The sequence below is a fragment of the Geotrypetes seraphini genome, chromosome 2, assembly GCF_902459505.1.
Source record: "Geotrypetes seraphini chromosome 2, aGeoSer1.1, whole genome shotgun sequence".
Lineage (NCBI taxonomy): Eukaryota > Metazoa > Chordata > Amphibia > Gymnophiona > Dermophiidae > Geotrypetes > Geotrypetes seraphini.
Genome location: NC_047085.1, coordinates 69,723,473 through 69,745,802, shown reverse-complemented (window position 1 = coordinate 69,745,802; position 22,330 = coordinate 69,723,473). Strand labels below are relative to the sequence as shown.

General features: G+C 42.8%; 1 protein-coding gene across 3 annotated transcripts in view; it reads right to left on the bottom strand.

Annotated features, from left to right (window-relative positions):
• STK3 (serine/threonine kinase 3) overlaps positions 1-22,330 on the bottom strand; it is a 331,931-nt gene that overhangs the window by 121,509 nt on the left and 188,092 nt on the right. For all 3 annotated transcript variants that reach the window (XM_033934587.1, XM_033934585.1, XM_033934586.1), the window contains exon 7: positions 154-291. In XM_033934587.1, coding sequence (XP_033790478.1) covers positions 154-291 — 138 coding nt within the window. The remainder of the gene's footprint in view (positions 1-153; positions 292-22,330) is intronic.

The window sequence follows — 22,330 nt, the reverse complement described above, 5'->3', positions numbered from 1 at the left end:
TTTATTCTATTAATTATATTGTGCTGTAATGATATTAATTTATGTAAATGCATCATCTTTTGTGCACAATTGAAGTTTTAAAAATGAATAAAGAATATATAAAAAGAAAAAAGAAATAAAAACAAATAGTTTGTGGTATATATGAATATGAACCTGTAAAAGCTGTGTTGCAGTTGCTCTTTGCTCAGGATTTTTCACTAAGCATTTCTTGACAAAATCAGTGAACTCATCAGACCAGAGTTCTGGCTTCCGGAACGTTGGTGGTGGATTTGTAGGAATCATGAAAATAGCCTAACAAAAGAAAATAAAAGAGAAAGATCAATAAATATTACAATTATATTATTTACAAAGGATAGCCAAACAATTTTCCTTTCCCTTTCTATCTGTTTTTATATCTGAACAACGTATTTTAATTATGTCTAAAATTTAAAGCACACATGACAGTCAGAAAGCTGGTCCTGCTACTACCAATGTAGCTACTTCCTTTAAATTTGCTTTACATAAACTGATGAGCATGTCGTATTTTATTTATCACTGTGTATCAGTCTTTAAATAAATTTTTATATTGCTGACCTTCGTAGCAGAACTGCACATTTCCTGGTTAAACAGATAAACCCAAACATTGCTGAAAGCCAAACCGACTTCCCACCTTCCCTAAATTCAATTTTAAACAAGCATGGTCGCTGTGGGTGGTCAGTAGCAGTTTAGTTTCCTTCAAACATAAATATAAAAACAAAATAAAAAATTATGATTTTGTTAACATGACAAAGCACATTTTAGGCAAAAAAAATCTTAAAAACACCTATCTACTGAGAATATGAGTATTGGTCATATGTACAAAATGTAAAAAAGTTTTACTAAGCAAAGAATTACTGTAACAGTTAACTAAAATTTTGAAAAGTCTCTCCAAGTTTTCCGCAAACATCTGAAAACCTGGCTTTTCTCAAAAAATGTAAGTCTCCCTCCAACTTAGGAATCAAAGAAACTCTTATATCTTGGCATCCCAAGTCCTCTAAATTTTCTTCACACTTCTACCTCTAACCCTCTGTTGTAGTTCCTTCCTATTTCTCCTACTGTAAACCGCATCGAGCTCTACGAACGTGGAGATGATGCAGTATACAAATCTAAGGATTAGATTAGATTAGATAAATAAAATTATAAATAACTAATTTTTTCATGGGTTTCAGAATCTTTAACAGAAACTCTGAAAACAAAATTATTTCCTAGCTCTTATAAGAAACTACACGAAAATAATTTTATATAAAGGGAAATAATACTGGTTCTTGACGTCTGTGTTTACAAGATACAAACAACATATATCTCTATTCATTTACATACACACACACACATACACACACAAGGGGGAAATAATATATTAAGGCACATTTTTACTATTTTAATGCTATACTTAAATTTCATCTTATTTCAGTTTCTATTTATTGTGTTACATTAACTCTTCATTTCCACCAGTAGCACTGGTTCACAAATGTATGAGCTGGTGCTCCAGGACTTTTGTTCTACGGGCTGTATATCTGGATAAAGAAACTCTGATCCAGCAAATTATTGTGCTATTTCCAATCTCCCCTCCCATTCAAAAGCCTTGGAAAAATTGTTTCTCTAGTTGTCCTCCTTTCTCAACAAGTCTCTGGTTCTCTACCCTTTCCAAGCCAGTTTCAGAAGCAATCATAGCACCAAAACCCTTCTAGCTTTCCATGATAGTACCGTGTTTCCCCCCCCCCCCCCCAAAATAAAACAGTGTCTTATATTAATTTTCGGTCCAAAAAAAGCACTAGTGCTTATTTTTTGGGGATGTCTTATTTTTTTCATGTACAATGATCATCTCTCCCTTCGTCTCTTCCACCCCAATTCTTCCTCTTTTCTTTCTCCCCCTCCCCCCACATGTGCAGCATCTTTCCTCCCCTCTCACTCCCCCTCCCCTTGTGCCTTCCCTCCTTTCATTGTATGCCCCCTAGTCCTAGTATTTTTGTAGAGAGTAAACAAGCAATTCACATCTATCCTTTCCACTCCACTCAGTATAGAGCAATTCAAAGGCATTATTATATTTTCATCTTTGTTTTCCATTCCTCTCATGATAATTTATAACATTCTATTTGCTTTCTTAGCTGCTGCCTCACAGTGAGCTGAGGGTTTCAATGTATGCCATCATGTTTCTATAGAGACAGAGACTGTGTCTGAATTCAAAAGGGCCTGGGATAGGCACATGTGATCTCTCGGAGAAAGAGCTAATGGTTACTGGGGATGGGCAGACTGGATGGGCCATTTGGCCTTTATCTGCCATCATGTTTCTACGATTCTATAGAGACAGAGACTATGTCTGAATGACACCTAGACCCTTTTCCTGGGTGGCGACTCCTAATGTGGAGCCCTGCATCACAAAGCTAAAGTTCGGGTTACTCTTTCCCACATGCATCACTTTGAACTTGCTCACATTAAACATCATCTGTCATTTTGATGCACAGTCTTACATAGTCCTTTTGCAATTTTCCACAATCCTCTTGAGATTGAACAATTTTGTGTCAGCAAATTTAATTACCTCACTAGTTATTCCCATTTCTAGAGCATCTGACATCACACACTACAGCCGGGACCAGCAACTACAAAGTCTCACTATGCTAGTGGCCCAACGGACGAGGCATCTTACTGAAGGACCTTGGGCAGCATTGATGTGAGGCAGAGGGTGGTGGTATCTGACATCACATGCCACTGCGACCGATAACTACAAAGTCTCACCATGCTAGTGGCATGTAGCCAGTTGTGTGCCCTAAGGGGCATGTCACAAGGGGCACAACTGGCCCCTTGGGAGCCTCTTAGGAGCCAAAAAGGGTCTGAAAAGATTTTCTGGAAGACATCTGGTGACTGGAATCTGAGGTATATTTCTATATGATAATGGTGAAGCAGAAGGGGATAACTAAAAGAACCAGTACACCAAAAACTGTTGGCCAAATGGACAAACATATTCAATCTAAGTCATCAATAGTGCCTAGAGGTGATTTGTCCTTTTCGGGTGCCTCACTAAGCGAGGGCAGTCATTCTACTCCTTCCCCCTCATCTACTCCTGTTTGTCCACCTGAGAATGGTTCCTTAAAGGGTACAACTCAGGTGGACAAAATATCTACTGATTTGAAAGCATTTCTTCAGGTACAACCCAGTGTTGCCAGTACTTTTCCAGTAGTTGTAATTTGTCCAAATATGGATAAAAATTTGGACCAACCTCAAGATATTACCTGGAAAGATATTTGGCAAGTGGTTGTAAGGACCAAAGAATGCATAAAGACCACAACTATGTAGTTTTTCTCAACAACCTATGTAGAAATTTCATGAGTTTGATCTGAAAATTGACAAGTTGGATACCAACTGTCTCAGATTTCTTTAAATTTATCTAATTATCAATTGGTTTTCTTTGCTTTCGTTAAAGACAGTCTGATTATACACAGGCAATTAGAATTTCTTGAAACTCTAATGAGATCTAGAACATTACGTTTATTGAATTTTCCTATTTATTATCTACTGTCTTCTGAGATTTTGTTAAGCAGATATTTGAAGGAGGTATTGCTTTGAGATAAAGTTGAAGAATTAATTCTTTCTGATTGTAGATATGGGTCTGTGCCAAAAGCTGAAACAGTTGAGGAAAATGCAAAGGAAGGAGCTAAAGAGTCATTGAATCTAAGAGATTTTCTTGAATTGTTACTAGAGCACCCTCCTTGCAACTTTTTCAACAGAACAGGAGAAAATAAATGGGTTTTTAAAAAATATCTCTGGAATAAAAATTCACAGTTTTGTGGTCAACCCATCTAGATGTTTCCAGATGTGGCTAGGTCCACACTAGAAAGTTGCGCGGGGCCAGAAATCCCACCCGTCCCCGCGAGGAATCCCTCCATCCCCACCCGTCCCTGCAAGTTTAGAATGTAAAATATGAAATATAAGGACTGTATGAGAAAAGTAATAAGATCGAGTTATATGAAGGAGGTTGGGGAGAGACACAGGAAAATGTGTTCAAGATTATACATATCATTTTCTCTTAGGCTTATGTGGCTAGCATCATGATTGTTGCACTTGTTCGGGTCTTGTCATGTCTGCTTCTACCTACCCAGATGCGAACATCTGCAACAATCATTAAACATATCAGTTTCTAGGCTGCGGTCTGCAAAGATATGGCATAATCAGAGAGGCAAAGTACACCTCAAAATCATACTCAGTCAACTAGGCAAATTAAAACAGATCAACTCAGTGGACAATTATCCAGTGCCTGTTCCACACTGGCACTTGCAACAGGAAGAAATAAAATACAGATAAAGACACATTTGATAAAGTAGACTTAGATGCAATTTAAATTCTGCATTCACACATTAAATGTGATACCAATAAACAAATTCTGCATTCACACATTAAATGTGATACCAATAAACATTCTCATACAGAGATTGCCAAATATCATCAACCTGGTATCAAATCACAGAAGAAAAATGTGCATACTCCAAGCCTTTAATGTGGCTCTTAATGTCCCATAACATGTTCAAAACATTTGTAGATGGTAATGAGAGATTGAAACTGAAATAGTTCACCATTATCACTGGTTATGTACTACTGCTTCAGATTTACAAAATTAGGATAAAACAAGTTATCAGTCCTAAAAAAAATTAAGTTAGTTTTAACTTTAGTGCAAAGTACTTGATCTGCACCCCTGCCCTAAAATGCACAGACAATAATCTCAGCTGTTGCTGTCCTTGAAGTTAATGATCTCCTTTGAACTTTGAGCTGCTGAGTTGTAGCATTATCGTCAGATAATCTTAATCTAAATTTAACAGTTGTGCAGTAGCTGTTGGAAGCCAAAGGATAAAACTGCTATACAAGAGGCATTTGTTTAAAGATAGTGCCATCCTGTAGTAAGCACAAAAAAACATTATGCATTGCATACAATAATATACATTTAGAAGAAGTATACAAGGTTAATCAATGAGCCACAAACATAAAATCTGAAAATAAATTCCAGGACACAAAAATATCTATTCTATTTACTGTCACCATGTTTCATCAGAAACTCTGTTTATTATCTACTTCAACCCTCAATAAATCTTCATCAAATCTAGGGGCCAGCACAAAAATTTAGGAGCAAATATCTGAGATCTCTCTTGTTTCTACTTCTTCATCCTTCCAGCATTGGTTTCTGCAACGTTTTGGGAGGGAATCAGCAGTAGCTCTTTTAGAAACTGATTTACTGGGTAGAGAATGATACAGGGACAAAGTTTGTCCCCGTAGGTTCTGTCCCCATCTCCACCCCATCCCCATAGACTCCAGCTCCGTCCCCACAGACTCTGTCCTCATTTGCACAAGCCTTGAACACTTATGATTTTATATTTAAATCTTTATTAAAATATAGAAAGGGACAATATTCTACACAACTGTTTTTAAATCACAAACAGAGCATTCCATTTGGTACAACCTTCACAAAGATCCAGTTGCCTATGATTTTACATCATCTGAAAAGGCAATTGGATTGACTTTCTGCTATGGGTGTAAAAGAGAACCTAAACTGTGTAGTAGATGAACAGGAAAATAAGTGTCTATTAAATGTTGAAAATGCTCATTGATGCCAACAACGATGGATGAATCTATTTCAGTAATAGTAAGATGCTTAAACAGCTAGGCACATAATGGAAGGATGTTGAAGATGGAAGGAATCTGATCAGCAGACAAGACATTTGTTGCCACATCAAAGGTAGACAAGTCACAAGTTAAGTCATATAAAAGCAGCTTCTGCAGTTTCTTTTAATTATTGAATTTAGTTGCTAATTGTTTAAGATGTGTTTAGTTTTTACACCTTGTCCAAGTGGGTTCTGTCCTTGTCTCCACCCCAACCCCACCTCTTCCCTGCCCCATGAGATCTGAACATGCCCCATTCCACGGTTAATCACAGATACCAGCCCCAAGTCATTCTCTATTACTGAGACTGTTACTGTTTGGTTGGTTGCGTTTGACTCATGGAGTTGATTCTCTTGTTCTGCACTCCATAGTTACTAAGGAAACATTGCATCTTCCTTGACCTCTATGAAAAAAGCAGAATATAAATGACAGTTAATTAACCCCCCACCCCAAACAAAACCGCAAAAGCAGTTTTTAGCGCAGGGCAGTGCACTAAATGCACTGCGCTGCTCCCGACGCTCATAGGAACTCTTTTGCGGTTTTGTAAAAGGGGGGGGGGTAAATTTTTCCCTGCATACATTGTGCTTTGTGTAGTTTAATTATGTGGTTACCATTATGTATAGTTAATAAGATTATATTGTGTGCATATGAAGAATGAATAGAAGAAATGGCATTACAATTAGTACTATTATTATGGAGCGGAGTTTGGGGTGGGGCTTGGGTTGTGGTCTAGGGTAGAGCTTTTGCCACCCCCCAGCAAAAACAAGTGTTCCATTGCCTATGGATTTATGGGTTCATTTTCTGTCTAAAGGAATGCTAGTATTTAAGGCCTAGATAAATGACAGCCCTGAAGTCAGAATTGGATTTAATAATTTATCAGATTAAGAGCTTTAAATAATCTATGTTACAAACTACATCATTTCACAAGTCACTCCTGAAGAGTGAGAAGACATTTGTCCTTTTTTGAATTAACCTAATTAAATAAATAAAACTCTGCCCACAAAAGTTTGATCAAGCAGTAAACATTCAATAAAAATAAAATTGCGCAAGACCAAAGCTTCTAGAAGATGAACCTGAAAGGAGAGGAACAAATTCTTCTCATCTAGTACTATGTCTTCATAATCAGTAACTATAACCGTTGCTAGTCAGCAATTTGCCCAGATAAAGAGAAGAACCAGAAGCTTAAGCGTGCAAACAGGTTCCAACTATCAATTTTATCTAATCTTAAAAACAATTACATTGGAAGAATATTGTAATCAAAGATGCATTCTGTATGTATTACTGTAAGTTGCTCTTCTGCATCTAAAAACAACTATTCTAAGCTCAAATGCAAGCAAAAATGTTGAGTAGAGGGTTTAACAACCCATTCTGAGTTCTTTGGGGAGGATGGGCTAGAAAATCAAAATAAATAAATAAATTTTATTCTGCATTACCATATGTTCAGCAAAATCCAGATACATTTGTCTTCCTTTGGCAAATGAACTATTATGTATCCATATTAGCAGTACAATAACTGAATAAAAGCAAAGCAATAGAACAAATAATACATACGATTTATAATAATCACCAAACTTCAAAAACTTAAAAGGTATTGTACTTTGAAAATTGATAAAAGCCATATGACTTGCTAAAAGAAATTACTTTCCCTTGGAATTTTATTTTGTTTTGTCAAAACAGTTGCTTTTACATTTGAATACTTGAAAAATTGTTAAACTTCTAAAAACGAACTAACCCCTTGAAAACAGGTGAACCATATTTAAGTCAGCTGCTCAAAAGTAACTAGGCCTCTAGGTGCATAAAATCTGGCACGAGGATGAAGTCTAAGCTTTGCTTACATGGAGGCATTAATGCAGGGCTTCCCAAACCTGTTCTGGAGAACATACAGCCAGTTGGGTTTTCCTGATATGCAACATGAATATGAATGGAATAAATTGCATGAAGTGATTTTCCAACATATGCAAATGTATCTAAAATTTCACTTCATCTTATTGCTGGTCTTTTCTTCTGATAAAGGGCCACAGACAGAGAAATTGACACGACCTCTCCAGGAGGCATTCTGTTTAGGCACAAGCGATAGTACCTATTGGAAAGGGCCCATACATCTGTATGCTTGGATTTGGACTTGCATTCAAATGAAGGGAACTCCAGGAAGTAAAGAAGAAAAGCTGCTGCAAAAGAATGGAACAAGGCCACACAGTAGTGAAGATTGCTGGAGCCTTGCTGGCAGACATCCTATCCCTCCACTGGCAAATAACTGCACCAAGGTCACAGCCGCCGTAAAGATTCAAAGAGCCTGCCAGTGAGGATTCAACCCCCTACTGGCAGAAGAATCCAATAACGCCCTAGCAAGCAGAAGAACTGAGCAAAGCCAATTTTCAGCATGATCTTGCTCAAGTATTCTGTCAGTTGGGGACCCTGCAGGAAGTGCAAATAAAAGACAGAAGCTGGAAAAGGAGAAGGAAAGATTGTCCAGATGAAAACAGGAGAATAGAGGTAAGATTAGAGTAAAACTGAAAGGAAAATGGGAAGATGAGGCGGGCAAGAGAGATGGATAGTGGAAATTGGAGAGCAGGTGGTGAGCAGAGATGGAAAGATGACTGAAATCGAGAGAAAGAGAGAGGAGAAGGGGTCTGGAATTTACAGAGAATATAGGGTGGGTTGCAATAATAAAGCACAGTTACTTACCGTAACAGGTGTTATCCAGGGACAGCAGGCAGATATTCTTGACTGATGGGTGACGGCACCGACGGAGCCCCGGTATGGACAATTTTAGAGTGATTGCACTCTAAGAACTTGGAAAGTTCTGGCATGCCGCACCGCGCACGCGCGAGTGCCTTCCCGCCCGACAGAGGCGCGCGGTCCCCAGTTAAGATAAGCCAGCTAAGAAGCCAACCCGGGGAGGTGGGAGGGACGCAAGAATATCTGCCTGCTGTCCCTGGATAACACCTGTTACGGTAAGTAACTGTGCTTTATCCCAGGACAAGCAGGCAGCTATTCTTGACTGATGGGTGACCTCCAAGCTAACAAAAAGAGGGATGGAGGGAAGGTTGGCCATTATGAAAACAAATTTTGCAAAACAGATTGGCCGAAGTGTCCATCCCGTCTGGAGAAAGCATCCAGACAATAATGAGATGTAAAAGTATGAACTGAGGACCAAGTAGCAGCCTTGCAGATTTCCTCAATAGGAGTGGAACGGAGGAAAGCTACAGATGCTGCCATAGCTCGGACTTTATGGGCCGTGACAGAACCTTCCAGTGTCAGTCCAGTCTGAGCATAACAAAATGAAATGCACGCTGCCAGCCAATTAGACAACGTACGTTTAGAAACAGGACGTCCCAATTTATTCGGATCAAAGGACAGAAAGAGTTGGGGAACTGATCTGTGGGGTTTCGTACGCTCTAGATAGTAAGCTAGAGCCCTCTTACAATCCAAAGTATGCAGAGCTTGTTCCCCAGAATGAGAATGAGGTTTTGGAAAGAAAACAGGCAAAACAATGGATTGGTTGAGATGGAATTCAGAGACAACCTTAGGGAGAAACTTTGGATGCGTACGCAGAACCACCTTGTCATGGTGAAAGACCGTAAAAGGTGGATCTGCAACCAGTGCATGAAGCTCACTAACCCTCCTGGCAGAAGTAAAAGCAATAAGAAAAAGTACCTTCCAAGTGAGAAACTTGAAAGAAGCGGTAGCCAAAGGTTCAAATGGAGGCTTCATCAAGGCGGAAAGAACCACATTGAGATCCCAGATAACAGGAGGAGCTTTAAGAGGTGGTTTCACATTAAAAAGACCCCGCATGAACCTGGACACCAGGGGATGAGCTGATAGAAGTTTTCCATGGATCGGCTCATGAAAAGCAGCAATGGCACTGAGGTGGACTCTGATGGAAGAAGACTTAAGGCCAGAGTCAGACAAAGAAAGCAAATAATCCAACAACGTCTCCACTGCCAGGGAAGTTGGATCAAGATGATGAAGAAGACACCAGGAAGAAAATCTCATCCACTTCTGATGGTAACATTGCAGAGTGGCTGGCTTCCTGGAGGCATCTAGAATGGAACGAACGGGCTGAGACAAAAGCGTATCATGAGAGGTCAGCCCGAGAGATACCAAGCTGTCAGGTGCAGAGACTGGAGGTTGGGATGTAGAAGGGTCTCCTGATGCTGTGTAAGCAGAGAAGGATACAGTGGAAGAAGAAAAGGTTCCCTGGAACTGAGTTGAAGTAGAAGGGAGAACCAATGTTGTCTGGGCCACCTCGGAGCAATCAGAATCATGGTGGCTCGTTCCCTCTTGAGCTTGAATAAGGTTCTCAACATGAGAGGCAGAGGAGGGAAAGCGTACAGGAACAGATTTGACCAATCGAGGAGAAATGCATCCGCTGCCAGACGGTGAGGAGAGTAGAGTCTGGAGCAGAATAGGGGCAGCTGGTGATTGTGAGGAGCTGCAAAGAGGTCTATCTGAGGAGTGCCCCATTGAGCGAAGATAGACTGTAGAGTTACAGGATCGAGTGTCCACTCGTGAGGTTGGAGAATTCTGCTGAGTTTGTCCGCTAAGGAATTCTGTTCTCCCTGAATGTAGATAGCTTTCAGGAAGAGATGGTGATCTATGGCCCAAGTCCAGATCTTCTGTGCTTCCTGGCACAAGAGGCGAGAGCCTGTCCCCCCTTGCTTGTTGATGTAGTACATGGCCACTTGATTGTCCGTGCACAGCAGAAGGACCTGAGGAAAGAGAAGATGTTGGAAGGCCTTGAGGGCATAAAACATCGCTCTGAGTTCCAGGAAATTGATGTGATGTTTCTTTTCCTGGGCTGTCCAAAGACCTTGAGTCTGGAACTCGTTCAAATGAGCTCCCCATGCATAAGGAGAGGCGTCGGTGGTGATGACTAGTTGATGAGGAGGCTGATGGAACAGAAGACCTCTGGATAGATTTGAGGATACTAACCACCATTGTAGAGATTGACGAAGAGATGATGTCACAGAGATGTGTCGTGAGCAAGGATCCGTCGCTTGGGACCACTGAGTAGCAAGGGTCCATTGAGGAGTTCGCAGGTGAAGACGTACGAGGGGTGCGACATGAACTGTGGATGCCATGTGACCCAAGAGTATCATCATTTGTTTGGCAGAGATGGAATGTTGTGGAAGTACCTGCTGACATAGAGACTGAAGAGTCTGAAGACGGTTGGATGGTAGAAATGCTCTCATGAGGAGTGTGTCCAATATTGCTCCAATGAATTGGAGTCTTTGAGTGGGAATGAGATGAGACTTGGGTAGATTGATCTCGAATCCTAATATTTGAAGAAACTGGATGGTTTGGTTGGTGGCCAGGAGAACTGCTGGAGCGGATGTGGCCTTGATTAACCAGTCGTCCAGGTAAGGAAATACCTGAAGGTGGTGAGAGCGCAGAAAAGCAGCTACCACGATGAGACATTTGGTGAACACTCTTGGAGAGGAAGCAAGACCGAAGGGCAGCACCTTGTACTGGTAATGACACTGATTGATCATGAAACGGAGATACTGTCTTGAGGTTACATTGATTGGAATGTGAGTGTATGCTTCCTTGAGATCGAGAGAGCATAGCCAGTCGTCTTGGTTGAGAAGAGGATAAAGAATGGCTAAGGAAAGCATCTTGAATTTTTCCTTTACCAGATGTTTGTTGAGATCGCGAAGATCTAGAATTGGTCTGAGATCTCCTGTTTTTTTGGGGACTAGAAAATAACGGGAGTAGAATCCCTGACCCTTTTGATCTAGAGGCACTTCTTCTATAGCGTTTAGAAGAAGGAGGGATTGAACTTCCTGAATGAGGAAGGCAGATTGAGGACTGTTCAAAGCAGACTCTTTTGGCAGGTTTTGGGATGGAAGAGTTTGAAAGTTGAGAGAGTAGCCGTGGCGGATGATGTTGAGGACCCATTGGTCCGAAGTGATAACTTCCCACCGGCTGAGGAATAGAGAGAGACGACCTCCTATAGGTTGAGGCAGGAGAGCAGATATAGGAGTACTGGCTATACTTTGGAGAAGTAAGTCAAAAGGGTTGTGTCTTCTGCTGTGGAGTTGGCTTAACAGGCTGCTGTTGCTGTTGTTGCCTGGGAGGCTGACGCTGTTGCTGCCGTTGACGCCTGGGTTGCTGAGCAGTTGTTGGCAATGGCCGAGCTGTGAAACGGCGTTGATAGGCTGACTGTTGTCTAAAAGGCCTTGTTGGGGGAGGCTTTTTCTTATTTTTAAGAAGGGTATCCCAACGTGTTTCATGAGCCGACAGCTTTTGAGTAGTCGAATCCATGGATTCTCCGAAAAGCTCATCCCCTAGGCATGGGGTGTTGGCTAACCGATCTTGATGATTAACATCAAGTTCAGATACCCGAAGCCAGGCCAGGCGACGCATTGCCACAGACATTGCTGTCGCTCTGGATGTAAGTTCGAAGGTGTCATAAATGGATCTAACCATGAACTTACGCAACTGAAACAGAGAAGACAAGCAATGGTGGAAAGATTGTTGTTTCCGTTGAGGAAGGTATTTTTCAAAGGAAGCCATGGTGGTAAGGAGATGTTTCAAATAGAAAGAAAAATGAAAGCCATAATTTCCAGCTCTATTTGCCAACATTGCATTTTGGTAGAGCCTCTTACCAAATTTATCCATGGCTTTGCCCTCTCTGCCAGGAGGAACAGAAGCATATACACTGGCTCCTGCAGATTTTTTAAGGGTGGATTCGACAAGTAAAGATTCATGAGGAAGTTGTGGTTTGTCGAACCCAGGAATGGGAATTACTTTGTACAGAGAGTCTAACTTACGTGGGGCCCCTGGAACCGTTAAGGGAGTCTCTAAATTCTTGTAAAAAGTCTCCCTCAAGATGTCGTGAAGAGGGAGCTTCAAATATTCCTTTGGAGGTTGGTCAAAGTCCAGGGCGTCCAGAAAAGCTTTAGACTTTTTGGATTCAGCCTCCAAAGGAATAGACAGAGAATCACACATATCTTTCAGGAAACTGGAGAAAGATGAAGTGTCATGCTTAGAGGACGGGTCATGTACAGCAGACTCCTCCTCATCTGAGGAACATTCTCCTTCAGAGAGAAAAGGCTCTTCTGAATCTCCCCACAGATCAGGATCCCTGACATGGGGAGAACGATCTCGAGACTCAGGGGTAGTTGGGTCTGCATGCCGGGTCTTGCGCACCGACTTACCCAATCTCATCGACATCGACCCAGGCGATGTAATCGGTTGTACCGGAGCCGAAGTCTGCACCGATTGATGCTGAGCTCTCGGCTCCGGCGCAAGGACTGGCATCGATGTCGATGAGGTGGAGTGAATCGGTACCGAGGGAGTGGATACCGACAATATAGGTTGCTCCACTATCGGTACCGGCTCAGTGCGGACCGGCACCGGAAGGTTCGGTGCCAGGATCGATGGAAGGAGCTGTTGCAATTGCTGCTTGAGCTGTTCCTGGAGAATGGCCGTAATACGGTCATCAAGGGATGGCACCGGTACCGCTTTTTTCTTCTGCGGTACCTGCGGTGCCGCTCGACGCCCCGGAGATGAGGAGCCCGATGTCGAGGGACTCACCTCAATAGGGGCGGAGCGCTTCCGCTGGCGCCTCACAGTCGGCAGGATTGGACTCACTGCACTCGAGACCGGAGGACGTTCCAGCGGGGAAGGCTTCTTAGCCGGCTTACCTGCATGTTGGGACGCCGGTGCGGAATCTCGCGGCGTCGAAGAAGAGGGTGCCGACTGAACCGGTGCCGAAGTCGGAGTCGATGGAACGGGATCGGACATCTCGGCACCGAAAAGTAATCGCTGTTGTATTTGGCGATTTTTTAATGTTCTCTTTTTCAGTGTGGCACAGCGGGTGCAGGTGGAGGCCTGATGCTCAGGACCCAAACACTGTAAGCACCAGTTGTGTGGGTCCGTGAGAGATATGGGCCGAGCACACCGCTGGCACTTTTTAAAACCTGGCTGAGGGGGCATGAACGTGAACACCGCTTCAGCCAAATCGAAGGCCGAGGCTTCGATGGTGGCAGAGGGCCCCGCAGGGGAAAAGCCAAATTGAATGAAAAAACAAAAGTTTTTTGTTTTTTTTTTTTGAAAATAATGAAAGAAAAAGAAAGAGGCAAAAGCCAAAAAGGTTTACGCGAGCGGGAAGGCAAGTTCAAAAAATTTTCAACAGCCGTTGAAAAAACGCGTCTTCTTAGCTCCGCGGAAACTAAGAAACTGGGGACCGCGCGCCTCTGTCGGGCGGGAAGGCACTCGCGTGTGCGCGGTGCGGCATGCCAGAACTTTCCAAGTTCTTAGAGTGCAATCACTCTAAAATTGTCCGTACCGGGGCTCCGTCGGTGCCGTCACCCATCAGTCAAGAATAGCTGCCTGCTTGTCCTGGGATAATAATAATAACTTTATTTTTGTATACCGCCATACCCAGGGAGTTCTAGGCGGTTCACATCAATTAAACAAAACTTGATAAGAAATTACAATAAACTATCTTTACAAGTAAAGAAGGTATTGGAACAAAATTAACAAGAAATTACAATTGATCATGGTTACAGTTGATCATAATTACAGGCAATGAGGTGATAAAGATGGGCATGCGAGGGGGGGAATGAGTAGGTCATTGGAGTTAGTGAGATGGGGGAGATCAAAAAGAGGGGGGAGGGGACCGGGAGAGTTGGGTCATTTGAGGGAGGGGAGAGAGAAATGGAAGAGATGGGATTAGGGATATTGAGCATGGAATAAATGCGTTTTGAGTGTTTTTCGGAAATCAAGGTAGGAGTGGGCCTTGAGCAGAATTTGGGCTAGCCAAGTGTTCTGTTTGGCTGCCTGGAAGGCGAAGGTTTTGTCGAAGAACCTTTTGAGGTGACAAAGTTTTAGGGAGGGGAAGGCGAAAAGATTGATTCTGCGGGAGTTCTTTTTGTTGCAGTTCAGGATGAATTGAGGGGTGAGGTAGCTCGGAGATAGCCCAAAGACAGTTTTGTAACAGAAGCACGCAAACTTGAATAGGATTCTAGATTCAAGGGGAAGCCAATGTAGTTTGTGGTAAAAAGGGGTGATGTGGTCCCATTTGTTTAAGCCAAATATAAAGCGAACGGCGGTGTTCTGGATAAGTTTCAGTCTCCTGATGGTTTTCTTCGTGGAGGCCAGATAAATGATGTTGCAGTAGTCTAGGATGCTGAGAATGGAGGATTGAGTCAACAGGCGGAATGAGGTGTCGTCGAAGTATTTTTTTATGGTGCGTAGTTTCCAAAGAACTGAAATGCATTTCCTGACCGTAATATCAGTATGTTTTTCCAGGGATAGATGTTTGTCTAGGGTGACTCCCAATACTTTTAAGGTTTGTTCGATGGGGAAGGCCATACCTTTCACTTGGATTGTGGTGTCTTTGATTTTGTCGTTGGGGGTAGCTAGGAAGAATTTGGTTTTGTCAGGATTTAATTTTAGTCTGTGGGATAGCATCCAGAGTTTTATCTGAGTAAGTGAGCTTGAAAGAGAGGTGAGCAACTCTGGAGTGAAGCTGGTTAGTGGGATGACTATTGTAATGTCATCTGCGTAGATGAAGAATTTGAGCTTGAGGTTTTGCAGGAGGTTTCCCCGGGAGGCGAGGTAGATGTTAAACAGGGTGGGGGAGAGGGGGGAGCCCTGTGGGACCCTACAGGCATTATCCCAGCTGTATGAGAGGGAGTCATTCTTGAATACCCTCTATGATCTATTTTTTAGAAATCCGCAGAACCAATTGAGGACGTGGCCAGAGATGCCAATGTAGGCAAGGCAGTCTAGGAGGATGGAGTGGTCTACGAGGTCGAATGCACTGCTAAGATCAAGTTGTACTATCAAGGCGCTAGTGCCCTGGCTGAAAAGTGAATGAAGGTGGTCGAGTAGAGCGGCAATGATGGTCTCGGTGCTGTGGTCCTGGCGGAAGCCTGATTGGTTGTCGTTTAAGATACTGAATTTTTCTAGGTATGTGGTGATTTCGGCATTAACTAGCCCTTCAGCTATTTTGGTGAACTGCGGGATGCTCGCGATCGGTCTGTAGTTAGACGGGGTGTTGAGTGGCTCTTTTGTGTTTTTTATAATAGGGGTTATTATTATATGGCCTTGTTCTGCCGGGAAATTTCCTGTGGATAGTGAACTGTTTATCCATGCCAACATATTGGCTTTGAAATGAGTTGGTGCGGTTTTCATGATGTTTGGGGGGCAGGTGTCCAGTCTGCAAAGGCTTTGGTATATTTATTGTAATATTTATTGAAGGTTTGCCAGTCGATGGTAGTAAAGTGGTTCCAGCTTAGGTTCGTTCTGGATCCAGAGTCAGGATTAGATGTGTCGGAGTCTACTAGTATAGGAAAGTTTCCATGGGGATTGGTTGAGGATGTTATCGAAGATCTTAGATTTTGTACTTTGGAATTAAAGAAATCTGCTAGGGTGTTGGAGGATAAAGTGGGGTGGGATGTTGAGAATTTCAGTGCATGGTGGAAGGTGTCCACAATGTAAGTCCCATTGCACTCACACTACATTCCTCAATACACAAATCTGTTCACCCTACCCACCTACACTTAAGTACAGTGGCACCCACCTCTTCCTCCCCTCTCCATCTTTCTACCCCAAATTTATTGAAAAGAGAGGCACAAATATATATATACAGAATCACTCACAGAAGAGCTCCACGGTCTATGTTATTCTAATGAGATACACTTTACCATGTGTTTTCATACATAGTCCTCCCAGACATGCGTGTTTGCTGAGGAGGTTTTGCAGCCCATCTGAATATTCCTCGCAACATTCTACAGAGTGACTCCCAGGTCCAGGTTCAGGATCAGTGGATCTGACACAAGAACATAAGTAGTTTAGCCAGCGCTGGGGTTTGGTGCACCTTAAAGCGCACGGGGGTAGGAGGAGAAAAGGAATATAGAGCAGAGGAGAGAGTGGTATTATAGGAAGAGACAATCTCGTTCACAGACTTGTGTAGCATAGTGGCAGAGAGGAGGGCCAAAACAGCGGTGGAGAGAGAGCAGGGATTCTGAAACTTATCAGATGATGGTCAGAGAGGGATAGGACTCTGGTGGAGAAATATGTGTTAGAACAGTTAGAGAAGAAGACAAAATCAAAGCAGTGGTCATTCTGGTGGGTAGGGGTGGTGGAGCACAGCTGAAGATCAAATGAAGATGTTAGGGCTAGAAGCCCAGAAGCATAAGAGAGGAGCGAGATGAATGTTCAAGGAAAGCCGAGAGTCGAAGTCAGCGAGGCCAAAAGAGAGGGACTTATCAGGGGATTAGTAAATGACAGCTACATGGAGGGGCAGAGGAGCAAATAAACAGATGGAGTGGACTTCGAAGGAAGTAAAGCGGTAAAACTGAGGTGGAAGAAGGAGTTGAAATCTACAAGAGGATGAAAGTAGCAGCCCTACACCACCTCCATGACCAACTGGGCAAGGCGTATGGGAGAAAAGGTAGCCACCATGACATAGGGCAGCAGCTGAAGCAGAGTCATCAGGGCATATCCAGATCTCAGTTAGTGCAAGCAGATGGAGTGATTAGAGATGTGAACAGTTAGAGCGGCTGTTTGAGTTTTGGCAGGAAGGGATTCTCTGTGTTTGCTTTTCAGTGTCTGGGCCTTCCTTTCGACTGAAGCACGTGTGGGTCACTGTGCCAAACAGCTATTTGCTTTCTGCTATGTCCCTATGACTTTTCTGTTCCTGCCCAGTTGAAGAGGGTTTGGTCCTGTTCCAGATCACCGCCAGCATCACATCTTGGCAGTGCAGCTGCTTCCCACCAAGCTTTTGGATAGCAACTTAGTCTCCTTTGCATGCAGGAGAGGATTTCCTTAGTTTGGTATGCCTTGGGGGACATGATTCTGGTCCTTAAATGGGTTCTGGACTGTGGCCCCACATGGGACACTTTCAATGGAGAAGTCAGGCAGAGAACACAACAACCAGGCTGGCACATTGTTTGCCAGCTTTAAAGATGGGCAGCACATGCAGGTCTACAGGCAGAGCTGGGTGTTCATGTCCATTCCAGGTTACTCTGGGAAGTAGTCCAGACTCTGGTGCTCTCCCATGATGTTGATTATTTACCCCTGCTGGGATGCCGCTGTTGTGCTGCTGTTTTGTCTTTTTTTTCCGTACAGGCCTATTCTTGGGCCTCCTTATGCACTTACTTCCATGGAGTCATATTCTTATGGAGGCATGGTTTCTCCTTGGGAACACCCCCCCCTCCCCGAGCAAGCAGTAGCTTCCCTCATGTCTGTCTCAATAGCAGATGATGGACTTTTCCTCCGTGAACTTGTGAAAAACATTTTTGAACCCAAATACACTAACTGCTGTTACCACATCTTCTGGCAATGAGTTCTAAAACTTAACTATTCTTTGAGTGAAAAAATATTTTTTCCTATTTGTTTTAAAGGTATTTTCATGTAACTGTGGTTCAAAGAAGAGTGACTAAAGTGATAAAAGGAATGAAACTCCTTTCAAATGAGGAAAGGCTAAAGAAGTTAGTTTTCTCAGCTTGGAAAAGAGATGGCTGAAGGGGACAGAATTGAGATCTACAAAATCCTGAATGGTACATAGCGGGTAAAAGTGAATCAATTTTTTAATATTGTGTCCCCTAGGGCTCCTTTTACAAAGGCGTGCTAGCGGTTTTAGCGCGTGCATGCGCTAGCCGCTACCGCCTCCTTTTAAGCAGGCGGTAATTTTTCGGCTAGCGTGCACTAAAAACGCTAGCACGCCTTAGTAAAAGGAGCCCCTAGGCTTTGTACTTTTTGAAATTTTAAAAAATCGATTCACTTTTACCCATTATGCACCATTCAGGATTTTGTAGATCTCAATCCTGTCCCCCTCAGCCATCTCTTTTCTAAGCTGAAAAGACTAACTTCTTTAGCCTTTCCTCATATGACAGGAGTTTCATTCCTTTTATCACTTTAGTCACTCTTCTTTGAACCTTTTCTAATTCCAAGAAACATAGAAACATGATGGCAGAAAAAGGCCAAATGGCCCATCTAGTCTGCCCATCCACTATCTCCTCCTCTCCCTAAGAGATACCACAATATCTTTCTGAAGATGCGGCAACCAGAACTGAATGCAGTACTCAAGGTGAAGTTGCACCATGGAGTGATACAGACGCATTATAGTAATCTTGGTCTTATTTACCATCCCCTTCCTAATAGTTCCTAGCATCCTGTTTGCTTTTCTGGCTGCCGCCACACAGTAGGCAGATGCTTCCAGTGTATTGTCTACTTGTACAACGACACCTAGATCTTTTTTTTAAGTGCTGACCCCCGATGTGGACCCTAGCATCAGGGAACTATGATTTGGATTATTTTTCCCAATTTGCTTCACTTTGCATTAGTCTCCATTAAATTTCATCTGCCATTCGGATGCTCAGTCTTCCAATTTCTTAAGCTCTTCCTGCAATTTTTCACAGTTCACTTAGGTTTTAACAACTTGGAAACATTTTGTATCATCTGCAAATGTACTTGCCTCACTTGCTCTGATTTCCAAATCATTTATAAATATGTTAAATGGCACAGGTTCCCTGCGGCACTCCACTATTTACCCTCCTCTATTGTGAAAAATGGCCATTTAACCCTATCCTCTGTTTTCTGCCCAATAACCAGTTCCTGAGAGAAGAGGACATTTCTCTGGATAAGTGACAATTCTGCTCTGTGCTTTAGTTGGGATACAAGAGAAAGTGTAGGTTTATAGATAAAGACATTTTGAATTTATAAAGCAAACCATTTTTTCACTAGTTTCCAAAGTTTTCTGCAGAATCTTCTGCTAGAATAGAAGTTTAACAGCTATAGACACAGCATTAACATATAGGTCCCAATGCACAAAAGGTTTCCTTGCAAATAAGACTCAGCTAATCAGGGTCTTCGGTCCTTCCCAGTGCATCCCAGGATGCACCTGGAAGGTGAATGCCTTCCATTTTTAAGAATACAGTACTCTCCCGAAATTCATGGGGGTTACATTCCAGGAGCACCTGCGAATTTTGGGAAAACCACAAATATTGGATGCGGGGATCGAATGTGGGAGAGGCCACTTGCTGCTTGCAGAGAAATCATGTATCACAAGGTCCGGTAGATTCATTGACTGGGATTTACGAATAACAGGGTTTGAATTAGTTTAGCTTATCTACAGGATTCTCATCAGAGGAAACGACAACACCACACAGAATAATTCCACTGCAGCCTATCAAATAAGTTCCCAATAGGCAGATGAAAAAACCCCGCAAATGACTGGGGCTGCGAATTAGGAACCGCAAGTTCGCAGGGGAGTACTGTAGTTATCATCCATACAGGTCTACCATCCAGAATAGTTACCATCCTAAATAACTGTGTGTTTTATGTATTTTATTTAAGAATATTCTGTGTGATATATCACAGAATATTCTTAAATAAAACACATAAAACAAACATGTTATTTTGGATTGTAACTATTCTTTTACTGGGTGCTATATTATTGAATATTTTCATGTCATATAAATTTGTTAGCCCCTCACCACACAACTCTGGGACACCCCCCCCCCCCCCAAATAACTCCAGTACCTCCTGTACCTCAAAGGATCGGCAGGAGGGATGCCTACTCCCTCCTGCTGCCGGAGGCCTGAACCCCCCCACCTCCTCCAATCGCTTGTACCTCTCAAATGGCAGGGCTTCATAAATTGGCTTATATTTTGATGTTTATGATTTATTTTGTTGTGTTCTATGTATTTTATTTAAGACTCCATGAAGCATAAAAATAACATGACCTATCTCCAACAGGCCCGAGAAAACTAACCAGTTGGGGTGTATAACTTTTTAATGCCTCTATAAAAAGCCACATTTTCAGACTTTTCTACAAAGATAAATTTGAGTTACTTTTGGGACCTTATTGCATAGCTAAAGAGCTAACCAGGGAAAGGCCCTTACTATTGCCATAGCCCATCTGGAAAAAACAACAACAAAACAATTAACTCTGTGCAACAATCCTGTCGGTCATAAAAGTAATCTTCAAATTCAAAGTATGTGAAGAGAAACCATCAATGCAGCTCTGGAATTAGTTGATGCACAAGATTGCAGCTTTTTAGTTACATGTTTTTGAAATGAGCAATAAATGGATACTTAATCATATCACATTCTATGCTACGATTGCAGGTGTTGCATATCTCTCTGGAAGGAAGTAATAGAATCATAAAGTTAATATTAAAGAGCATATGATACTAGTTAATGGTGAGGGTGGGGAAAACATTCTTAAAATTGAAAGCAATGGTGGTACCTTCCAAGACTGCATCCTATAACCGCTTACATGAGGTTAGCATTAAGTTGATGACTGCCCTGTTTATGATGCCAGTGTTTAATCATAAGAACATAAAAATAGCCTTACTGGGTCAGACCAATGATCCATCAAGCCCAGTAGCCCGTTCTCAAGGTGGTCAATCCAGGAGCTAGATGCATTAAATTCAATGATTGTCCCTAAACCTGTTTTCACAGCTTTAGCAATGATCGCTGTTACTGACCCAATGCACAAAATGACCCATCACATGTTTATCCCCTCGATCATCCATTTTCCTATCTGGCCATGCAAATTTGCAAAAACCCCATGCAAAATAGCCAAGTAATTGATGCACTAACATTGCTTGGCTATTGCAAATGGGGTTTACGATCATAAAAACCAACTGGGCTAGACCTGTCAGTAACTGTGTCAGTCAAGCCAATCAGGGCCCTAGGCTCCTCCTTCTTGTATCCGGCATACAGAGGAAGGAGCCTAAGGAAGACCATGATTGGCTGAGGCGCCTAAAACCCCTCCCAAGGGCAGAAGCCTGAGGCATCTAAGTCAATCAGGGCCTTAGGGCCCTCCCCATACATCACATGATGCACCGGAAGTGGAAGGCCCAGCACTGTAGATTTGGCAGCCTCGGAAGAGGGACTGAGCATTCCTCCTGCTCCCAACTTAAAAGGCATCCCTCCTCCCTTTTTTTCAGGGGAGGAAGGTAGGGAAAATTGACAGGGGGGGGCGATTCATGAGGGGACCTTCGTGGCAGGAGGGAGTGGGCATCCCTCCTGCTTTTTTTTCACGGGGGTAGGAGATAATTGGCGGGGGGCGATTGGTGCCAGGGGCCTTTATGGCAGAAGAGAGTGGACATCCCTCCTGCAGTTTTGATGTGGGGGTATCATCGGAATTGCAGGAGGGAGTAATTAGGGGGCAAATGGCACGGGATGTTCATTGTGGTAGTAGGGAGTAGGCATCCCAACTGCCATTTTGCTGCAGGGGTGGAGTCAGTCAGGATGGCAGAAGGGAGTGGGCATCTCTCCTGCCATTTGGGGGAAGTTCGGGGGGGGAGGGCAGTGGCTTGGGGGTGCCTGGCACAGGAGGGATTTTTTCTTTTTTTAATGGGACAGATTGTATGTGTGTGTGTAACACACACAAAACATCTGTGCCATTAAAAAAAAAAAAAAGCCCCAACAGCAGTGACAGTGACTGAGCGATTGATCAGCCACATTTGCGTGCTAATCATTTGCATGCAAACTTGATAGCGCATCAATCGTTGGTGGAGAATTGACCAGATAATCGGCCAACAAAACGCAAGGAATAACAATATTCCATGCTACCAATCTAGAGCAAGCAGTGGCTTCCCCCCAAAGTCTTTCTCAATAATAGACTATGGACTTTTCCTCCAGGAAATGTCCAAACCTTTCTTAAAACCAGCTAAACTATCTGCTCTTATCACAACCT